The 10,684-nt window shown below is 46.2% G+C and overlaps 1 protein-coding gene across 13 annotated transcripts in view; it reads left to right on the plus strand.

Annotated features, from left to right (window-relative positions):
- Myo15 (myosin XV) overlaps positions 1-2,786 on the plus strand; it is a 59,031-nt gene extending 56,245 nt beyond the window's left edge. For 10 of the 13 annotated variants that reach the window (XM_017314324.2, XM_017314322.2, XM_017314320.2 and 7 more), the window contains 2 exons: positions 937-1,077; positions 1,741-2,611. In XM_017314324.2, coding sequence (XP_017169813.1) covers positions 937-1,077; positions 1,741-1,842 — 243 coding nt within the window. In that variant the 3' untranslated portion in view covers positions 1,843-2,611. Of the gene's footprint in view, positions 1-936; positions 1,078-1,740 lie in introns of all 13 variants that reach the window. The other 3 variants (NM_010862.2, NM_001103171.1, NM_182698.2) reach the window with 1 other exon arrangement.
- The last annotated feature ends 7,898 nt before the right edge of the window (positions 2,787-10,684 follow it).

A 10,684-nucleotide genomic window follows, 5' to 3' on the forward strand; every position in this document is an offset into this window, starting at 1 on the left:
CAAGGAGACACAGAGAAACCCTGTCTTGAAAAACAAATAGGGCTGGTGAGATGGCTCAGTGGGTAAGAGCACCCGACTGCTCTTCTGAAGGTCAGGAGTTCAAATCCCAGAAACCACATGGTGGCTCACAACCATCCGTAACGAGATCTGACTCCCTCTTCTGGAGTGTCTGAGGACAGCTACAGTGTACTTAAATATAATAAATAAATAAACAAATCTTAAAAGAAAACAAATAAAACAAAGCAACAATAACAGCAAACAAGAAAATTAAATAAAAAACAAACACCAGAAAACTTGCATTATGAGTTTGGGATAAAAGCTTTGCTCAAAGGTGAGTCTAGGGGACATTGAAAGAAGTGTGGTGGAGAAAGGTCAGGTGCACAGTTGGCTGGAGATACTGGGAGACAATATAGAAGAAGCCTCTTTGTCCCCACAAGACATGGGGGACAAAGAACGAGCCTCTTTGTCCCCCCAAGAGTAGAGGTGAGCTTTTTCTTCCGGGGTAAGGAGCTGCCATGATCCTCAGTCTACAACTCAATTGTTCAGTAGCTGGGGTGGTACTAACTGTATATCATTCTACCTTCCTCTGCATGGGGGCCAGAAATAAAGCTCTTTGCTAAGGGATATGGGTGTTTTCAGAATGAGTTTTGATATAAATGAGTTTTGATATAAAGGTCGGAGTACCCACAGCCCCCACTACCCTCTGCATCTCAAGCACGAAGCATCAGTATTTGTTGAATCAGTTTCCTCTGGTGAGGAAGCTGAGGTCCAGAGTGGTCAGGTGAGTTGCTCCAAGTCACAAAGCCGATGTGTTATCTGAGGAACTGACATAGAGCTGGGCCTTCTGCCTTCTGATCTGACCTGCAGGGGAAGGTTTGACATGGTAGAGACCACCTCACCCTCACACCTGTTTGCCCCCTCTGTCCTCATCCCCAGGAGTTGATTGTGAAGATTCCCCTGAAGGAGATCCAGTCCACGTGGACTCAGCAGCCCACAGCCAATTCCAGTTACCCGTATGTGGAGATCTCCCTGGGGGATGTGGCAGCCCAGCGGACCATGCAGCTCCAGCTGGAGCAGGTAAGTCCAATCCTGCCAGCAGACCTTGTCATGTGATGCTCTGGCTTTCTCATTCTAAGCACTGGGCTCTTCTCCAGCCTGGGCTATGCCTCAGAAAGCAAACTATTCCGGTACAGGGAAGAGAGCTGTGAGCTATTGTGAAGGCCTTCCCAGGAAGCAGTTTAGCAGTGCATTGGGGGGTGGGGGGAGGATACAGGTTGTTTGCAGAATAGTCAGAAGCCTTGGATCCCCTGGAACTAAATCCACAGACAGTTGTGAGCTGCCATGTGGGTGCCGGGAATCGAACCCAGGTCCTCTGGAAGAGCAGTAGGCCCTCCTAACTGCTGAACTATTTTTCCAGCCTCAGACTGTTTTTTGTTTTTGTTTTGTTTTGTTTTGTTTTTAAATCTAAAGGATTTACATGTAGTAAAATCCTGGGCTTGGCAGTGGTAGTGGTATATACCTTTAATCCCAGCACTTGGGAGGCAGAGGTTGGTAGATCTCTGTACCTTTGAGGTGAGCCTGGTCTACAAAGCAAGTTCCAGTACAGCTGGGACTGTTACAGAGAGAAACACTGTCTCTAAAAAAACCAGAGACAGAAACAGAGACAGAGACAGAAATGGGGGGTTGGAGGGGGGAGAGAGAGGATGAGAGAGAGACTATTTTGTGTCCCCTACTCTGCAGGGTCTGGAGCTGTGTCGCGTGGTGGCTGTGCATGTGGAGTCCATGCTCAGCGCCCGGGAGGAGCGGCTCACACTGCCTCCCAGCGAGATCACCCTCTTGTGACGTGGCCTACCTTTTCACTGCTTCCCGCCAGAAGATTTGCTCCATGCCCTGAGGGTAGATGCTCAGCCTCTCCAGACCAAGTGACTCTTGGGGTGCTGGGGAGATGACTCAACAGTTAAGAACATTGGCTGGTGAAAAAAAGAACATTGGCTGTTTTTCCAGGGACCTGGGTTCAATTCCTAGCATCCACATAACAGCTCACAACCATTTGTAACTCCAGTTCTATGATGTTGTCCATGGGTACCAGGTACACATGTGATGCAGACATATGTGCAGGCAAAATACCTAGACAAGAGCCAGAACCTTGGAGGAGACCAAAGGAGACAGGAGGAAAAACTCAAGAACCCAAGAGGACCAATCTGGAGCTGGGATGGAGTTACGGGTGCAGCCAAGGCTTACTTAGCAGAAGTGGTTTTTAAAAGCTGGACCACAGGGCCTCCAGAAGGCAGAGCCTGCCTTGACAACTGCCCTTGACAGGGAAGCCCCACACTAGTAGTTTAGATGTTTTGGGGGCTGCCTCTGGTTTCTTGGGGCTTGATACTCAGATCTGCTCCGGCGTCACACTCCAGCCTTCCGCATGTCCTTGCCAGGTGCCCTCAGCTCAGACCTAGGACCCTTAGTCATTTCTTCACAAGTATTTCTGGTCTGTCCTCCGTGCTGACAGATTGAGTCAGAATGACTTTAAATTCAAAATCAACTCAGGCTACAGAGCAAGACCCTGCCTGAGGGGAGGGGTGCTGGGGAGATGACTCAACAGTTAAGAACATTGGCTGGTGAAAAAAAGAACATTGGCTGTTTTTCCAGGGACCTGGGTTCAATTCCTAGCATCCACATAACAGCTCACAACCATTTGTAACTCCAGTTCTATGATGTTGTCCATGGGTACCAGGTACACATGTGATGCAGACATATGTGCAGGCAAAATACCCATATCCATAAATAAAATAAAATAATATAAAAACAAGATGAATGAATTTGGATGGGAAGTGCTGGGGCTGGTCCTTGGGACTGGTAGAAGACACTGGGGCTAGCCTGCCAAGGGCAGCCATGTCATCAGAGAAAGGGCATGAGACTCATTCAGCTGGCAGTGCCTTGCCAGGCCCTTGGAATGACTATACAGGATAGTTAACTATAGATCAGGACCAAGCTCACGAGTAGAACCAACCAGGTGATAAGGACAGGTCGCAACTTATGGGGCCTAAGATGATGTTACTAGCAGCAGGTGATCCTGGTATTAGAGAGACTGTTGAGAATGGCTTAGGCCCAGCTTCTTAGGAATTCATCCAGAGGACCAGGTAGAACTTTCCAGTAGTAGTAAATCTGCTGCCCTTACAACTAGGGGACAAGAGTAAGGGAGACTTGAGAGAAGGCTGCCTTTGACCCAGAGTCTGTTAAACTCCAGCATGACCTCAGGGGATGGTGAATTGATAACTTGAGGGAGATTTTGGAGGTCTAAATAGCTGGACCCTACGGCTTGATGAGTCAGGATGTTGCAAAGGCTCAAAGAAGAACTTTGATGTACTTAGCTCAAGGCTCTCACTTCATGCTGCCCTTTGAGGCTGGCTTTCTTTAGAGACAGGCACCAAGGGCAGGAAGTAGGAAAGACATAGTCACATCAGCTGTGTCTCTGGGGCTCATTTGGGGTTCCTTAACCCTGGCGTCTCCTGTATTAATTAATTCTGTTATTACTGTAAAAACAAAAACAAAAACTGGCAAAGCAACTTAAAGAAGGTTATTTTACCCATAGTTCCAGGATACAGTCAGTCATGACAGCCGAGGCTGCAGAAGCCTGAGCCCATTTTATTCACAATTTGGAAACAGAGGAAGATGGATGCCAGGCACGGAAAGCCTGGCCAGTGGACTATGAGGTGCTTGGCAGTTAGAAGGTCCACAGGTTTGCTCCAATATGCTCGGTTTATTCACACAGACATTCGTTACAATGCCATGCTATTATACTTATGGTAATCTCATGCAACATGGTGGTGCATGCCTTTAATCCTAGCAGTAGGGAGATAGAGGCAGGCAGATCTCTGTGAGTTCAAGGCTAGTCTGGTTTGCAAGAGAGTTCTAAGACAGCCATAGCTACACAGAGAAACACCTGTCTTGCAAAACCAAAATAAAAATTAAATAAAACAAAAATAAAAAAAAATAGGTAGCCGGGAAGTGGTGGCGCACGCCTTTAATCCCAGCACTTGGGAGGCAGAGGCAGGTGGATTTCTGAGTTCGAGGCCAGCCTGGTCTATAAAGTGAGTTCCAGGACAGCCAGGGCTACACAGAGAAACCCTGTCTCGAAAGACAAAACAAAACAAAACAAAACAAAAAACAAACAAACAAAAAAGATAGATAGACAGATAAATAATTATAGTATCTCATGTAAACAGACATCTCATCAAACAGGGAATGTGGACAGGAAATGCTTCAGGCTTCCTCTAGGGTGGTAGTTCTCAACCTTCCTAATGCCACAACCCTTTAATAGTTTCTTATATTGTGGTGACCCCCAACCATAAATTTATTTTCATTGCTACTTCATAACTAATTTTGTTACTGTCATGGATCCTAATGTAAAGCTGGATGTGATGGCACAAGCCTTTTTTCCCAGCACTCGTGAGGTAGAGGCAGACAGATCTCTGGAAGTTCAAGGCCTGCTTGGTTTACACAGTGAGTTCCAGGACAGCCAGAACTATATAGTGAGATCCTGTTTTTAAAAAATCAAAAGCCAGACTGGAGAAATGGCTCAGCGGTTAAGAGCACTGATTGCTCTTCCAGAGGTCCTGAGTTCAATTCCCAGCAACCACATGGTGGCTCACAACCATCTGTAATGGGATCTGATGCCGTCTTCTGGTGTGTCTAAAGACAGCATTCGTGTACTCATGTACATAAAAATAAATAAATCTTAAAAAAATTAAAAGCCAACCAACCAACCAAAAAACCCAAAACAAACAAACAAAACCCCCCAAAAATCCCAAAACACTGAATCATAATATAAATACCTGTGAGATGGCCATTGAACCCCATGGAGGTCGAGACCCACAGGTTGAGAACCACTGCTCTAGGGCATCCTCTCCATGAGGGTGCTTTTGAAGCAAGCTTGGTCTGCATCCACTATGAGATCTTTCAGTTGTGGCAGAGCAGGAGGATGGTACCGTTGGAAATTCCAGATGATCCTAGAGAGTACTTGCTAGCTCTGACATGTGGGCATGTCTAAATTCAGTAATGGTGCCAGTTGCTAATGCCAGACGCACATAGTGGCCAGTTTCCAAACCGCCTTGCTAATGGGAATCAGTGCAGAGGCTTGAGACCTCAGTGCAATCCTGAAGGCCACCTCTGAAGTTCACACCAAGATAAATATAAAGACATTAGGGATGCACCCAGGACTGGGCATGGTGGCACATGCCTTTAATCCCAGCATTTAGAGTTAGGCAGAGGTCTGTGAGTTCATGGCCAGCCTGGTCTACATACTGAGTTCCAGGAGAGCAAGGAATATAAAGTAAGACCCTGTCTCAAAAAACAAGACAGAAAAGGAGACATCCAGATTTGAACTGGGGACCCCTTGAACTGTAGTCAAATACCATACTATAGCTGATTGTGCTATCAGGGTCACAGTTTAGGGTTGACTCATTAACATATCAGTGCTATTGGTTCAGTAACCCATCTTGCAAATATTACATAATTCCAAGTCACAAAATAGTTTTACACAAAATGGTTTCACTTATCTTCCTAACATAAGTTGGTGCTTAGCTTTCTCCTTTTTCTTTAGTCTAGAACTCTAGCCTTCTAGAATGGTACTGCCCATATTCAAGGTGGTCCTTCCAATCTCAATCAACCTAACTAAGATAAGGCTGTCCATGCCAGAGGCTTGCCTTTTAGGTGGTCTTAGTTCTATAGAGTTGACAATGTGAACCACCAGGTGGGCTCAGTGTGGATCTAAAACAGCAAAATGGGATCCTAGTTGACAATGCCAAGCTTCCTGTAGGGTCAGTGTGAGCTTGAAACAGTAAAATGGGATCCTAGTGAGGAGGAGGCTGAGACTCTCTCTGCTCAAAACCTTATAAGGTAGAGGGTGTGGTCTGCTGGCTCTGAGGCTTAGGGGTGGGGGAAGAAGCAAACACCAAAGTGAAGCTACACTTGGTCTCCAGGGAGTCCGACTGATGGACTAAGTCATGGAGCCTGGTGCCCATGTTGGGCCTGCCATGGGCAGAGCTGTATGGATCTGTATGAGCAGGCGCTTTCCAATGCTTGCACTGGGGGTCATAGCATATGGGAGATGGTGGATATATAAGCAGACAGTTGCACTTATTCCTCTAAGGCAGCACCATGGCCCATGAGGTGGCTGGGGAGTGGGCAGCACTCGGCAAAGTCTGCTGGTTGTGACCTGGCCCTAAGAGAGGCTCATAGCCAGAGGGGGGGAAATCTTGGTAGCTTTAAATGCTACTTAGCTTTTGAACAACATGACTCAAATAAATCAGCAGCTTCTCAAATAATAAAATTATATATATCCAAACTTTGTCGCCTGGCTCTTGCTGGTTACAAAACACCTTATAAATGACCCTGAGAAAGGATGCTTACACGGCTTTTTAAAAATACTAACAGATCTTTTTTAAAGGATTTATTCATTCATTCATTCATTCATTCATTCATCCATTCATTCTTTTATTTTATGTGAGTACACTGTAGCTGTCTTCAGATACATCAGAAGAGGGTGTCAGATCAATTAACTGTGAGTCATCTCTCCAACACCAAATACTAGCAGGTCTTTTAAAGAAAATTTACCAGCTGGGCATGGTGGCACACACCTTTAATCCCAGCACTTGGAGTCCAGAGGCAGACAAATCCCTAGGAGTTCAGGGACCACCCTACTCTACAAATTGAGTTCTGAGACAGCCAGGGCTACTCAGAGAAACCCTCTGAAATAAACAAACCATGTGGAAAAAAAGCTACATTTCCCATTCTGGATCAGTGTTCTTGGTTGTACCTCTTTTACACTTAACTTTTGTGATCAACATAAAATAGTTCACAACATGAACATTCCTTAAAATCCACAGTGAAAGTCTAGGGTAGATGTCTCAAACAACAATTAGAGAAAAGGGAGGGAGGATTCTCTACCCACACCAATTCTCTAAATAAGGACTTATTTACGTTATAATTTTAAATCCTTCAGAAGAGGACCTCACTTCCTAGGATGGCACTGGTGCACAGGGCAGAGGAGTAAAACCTAAAGTGCTACAGAAAGATGACTTGACATGAAAATAGCTTGGCCCAGCCCTGACCTAATGTGGGGCAAAGGTATGCTTGTATCTTTCCTAAAGGTGCAGAACAGAAGAAACTTTGGATGCAACGAGGAACCTGATTTTAGGGATAAGGGGGCCTGGGATTGGGACATAACCCAGTGACTATATTTCTGTGTTGTCAGGGAAAAACCTACAGGACTTACATCTCCAGGCCACTGGCTTGGTGAAATTCTACCAAACTTCTTTAATATTAATGACCTCTTTCATCATTCTACCCACCTGGAGTCCCATAAGATTCATCCAACTATTTGGGGTGTGCTACAGACCTTCAACTTAGACAGGATTTAAAATGTTATATGGATTACCACCAACACGAATGGGCGATAATAACTCCTTACAATGAGAATAGATACAGTTGGGAGTTGGGATTCACCTCCTGAGTGTTTGGACCCACAAGAATGACAGCAAGGATATGGGCCAATTAATCATGTCACCACATCCTAAAAATACAAAAGGCTTATGATCAGACTGTCTTACCTGCTAACAGTACAAAAATAATCCCTGGTAATCCCAACTGACCTGAACTTTACTGTACATGTGTCTGTGTGTTTGTCTTTTCTTCATTCCCTCAATACCCTTACCTAGGGTTCTGGGACTAGGCACAGGTTGGTGTGGTGAGGTTCGGGATAGAGAAGTGCCAGCCTAATATGGGACAACAGAGGAGGGATGTCTGGGCAACATGGAAGACTAAAGAAACTAACTCACGAAGGCTTGGTACTCAGGCAAGCACAGTGGAGCACATCATGATTCAGGATACTGAAATATCCAAAACCTCTTTCCTGCCTCCCTCCCCCTGTGGTCAAGGGACTGGGCTTGCCCGAATTTTCGGGTTGACATACACCTCTAGCTCTCTCCTGCTCAGGCTCAGCAGCCACTTAAGGGAATCGTCTCTGAGTGGTTGGAGACCTGAGAGGACTGTATTCACACTCCACTTGTTTGCTCATTAGTTGTGTGGTTGCTTGCCCTCTGAGCCTTTGCTTGGACAAGTGCAGTCTGAGTGTTCATTAATATGCCCAGCATAGGATACAAATGAATGTCAGGGATGGTCATACGTTGTTGTTGTGTATGCGTACTTGTGTGTGCAAGTGTGAGAACAGGTATTTGTGTGTGGAGACCAGAGGTCTGAGGTCGATGTCAAGTCTCTTCCTTGATGATTTTTCTGTGTTAGTGTTGTGATACAGGGTCTCTCACTGATCTTGAAGTTCACCAACTCACTAGGCTATCTGTCTTCAGTCACTCCAGAAGAGGGCGTCAGATCTTGTTACAGATGGTTGTGAGCCACCATGTGGTTGCTGGGATTTGAACTCTGGACCTTCGGAAGAACAGTCGGGTGCTCTTACCCACTGAGCCATCTCACCAGCCCCTAGGCTATCTGTCAATACGCTGCAGGACTCTGGCTGTCTCCAAAATGTTCACCAGCATCCCACTGCCCCTACTGCTGGGGCTACAGGCATGCATCATCCAGCTTCTTTACATGGGTGCTGGGGATCTGACTTCTACTCTTTATGTTTATGTCCCAGGTACTTTGCAGACTAAGCATCTCTCCAGCCCTACATTGTCTTAAAGGCACTTGGGAGAAGTTTCATTTGGTAAACCTGAGTTCAGCCCCCAGAATCCAAGGTTTTTGTTTTTGTTTTTTAAATAAGTAGACAACTGTAATTTTGCGACTGGGGAGGCTAAGACAGGATTCCCAGACCAGCCTAGCCTACTTAGCAAGTTCCAGGCCAGCAGAAGATCCTGTCTCAAAATATGGTAGGCAGCACTCCAGTAATAATACCTGAGGTTGGCTTTGAATATGCATGTCACAATGTACCTACACACAAATGCACTGCACACACATGAACACACATACATAAAGGTAAGTTTAAGAGGCAAAGGTAGGAAGATCTGTTCAAAGGCATCCTCTGCTATAGAACAAGACCTTGTCTCAAGAAACAATATCAGGGAGGGGCAGGAGAGGATTGGGAGTGACAATGGAAATCACCAGGGTCATCTCTGGTGACTAGCTGGAGGCCTGGGACTGGAGACGATACGGGGAGTCTATGGGGTGACTCTAGCTGAGATTTCTACCAGAGGGGGATATAAAGTCTGAAGTGACTGCCTCCTGTAGCCAGGCAGGATTTTGTCTTGCCCACAAGATGTGCAGGGATAAAGATGAATCAGAGACTGAGGGAACAGCCAACCAATGATTGCTCCAACTGGAGAACCATTCCATGTGAGAGAGAGCTGGCCCAACACTACTAATGATACTTTGCTATGCTTGCAGACAGGAACCTAGTGTAACTGTCTCCTGATGAGGCTTCATCCAGCAGATGGAGGCAGATACAGAGACCCTCAGCCAAACATCATGAGGAGTCCAAGGAGTCTTGTGGAAGAGTTGGGGATAGAAGTGAGCAAGGAAGAGGGTTCAAAGACACCATGAGAAAAACCACAGCATCAACTAACCTGGGGCCATGGGGCTCACAGAGCCTGGGCCACCAACCAGGGAGCATACAGGAGCTGGACCTGGACCCTACACATTTGTAGCAAATGTGCAGCTTGGTCTTCATGTGGGTCCCCTAACAAGTGGAGTGGGAGCTGTCTGGGTCTGTTTCTTGCCCTTCCCCCTACCTGGACTGCCTGGTTAGGCCTCAGTGGGAGAGGATGTGCCTAGTTCTCCTGGGACTACATGTCCCAGGGTGGGGTGCTACCCAAGGCGGGGGCTACCCTTTCTCTGAAAAGAAGGGAAGTAGGCAGTGGAGGGAGGGATTTGTAAGGTTGGGACTTGGATGACAGAGGGGAGCTGTGTAGGGATGTAAAGGGGGGAAAAAGACAAATAAGTAAAATGTAAAAAACAAAAAAACAAAAACAAAAACCAGGGTCTTTAATCCCAACACTCGGGAGATAAAGGCAGTCGGATCTCTGTGAGCTCAAGGCCAGCCTGGTCTATAGATCAAGCTCCAGACAGCCAAGACTACACAGAGAACCTCTATCTTGAAAGAAACAAAACAAAACCAACACAAACCAACCAACCAACCAAACAAACAAATTTTACTATGTGCCATGCCCTGGATAAATGCTAACTCATTTAATCCCTAAAATATCCCAGTGAGGCTGGTATAATTATGAAATTGCTGCTGGAGTGCGGACAGTATTGGACTTGTGCAAGTGGCCTTGTGAAGTTCAACCCAGGCAGCCTGGCTTTTTCCCCACAGGATCTGGGCTTGACTAAAAAGCACAGTCAAGGAGAAAACACCCTGGGATTGGAGAGTTCAACCTATGGGATAGTCGCTTAAAAAAAAAAAAATCTTTTTCTGAGGCAGTCTATGTAGCCCTGGCTGGCCCTGAACTCCTGAGGTACATACACACACACACACAAAACTTAGTGCTGGGTTTAAAGGTGTGCACCGTACCCAAAGAGGGTCATTTTTGCCTGGGTGAGCAGAGCTGGGGACCTTAGCTATTAGGTGCATCTGGGTGCAGTGGTAAAGAGCTCCCGCCATGAAAGGCAGATCAGAGGCTTAGAGAGCTGGGCTCCTGAAAAGCTTCAATCTGCCCAGGCAAACTGCTCAGGT

The sequence above is a fragment of the Mus musculus genome, chromosome 11 (genome assembly GCF_000001635.26).
Source record: "Mus musculus strain C57BL/6J chromosome 11, GRCm38.p6 C57BL/6J".
Classification (NCBI taxonomy): Eukaryota; Metazoa; Chordata; class Mammalia; order Rodentia; family Muridae; genus Mus; species Mus musculus.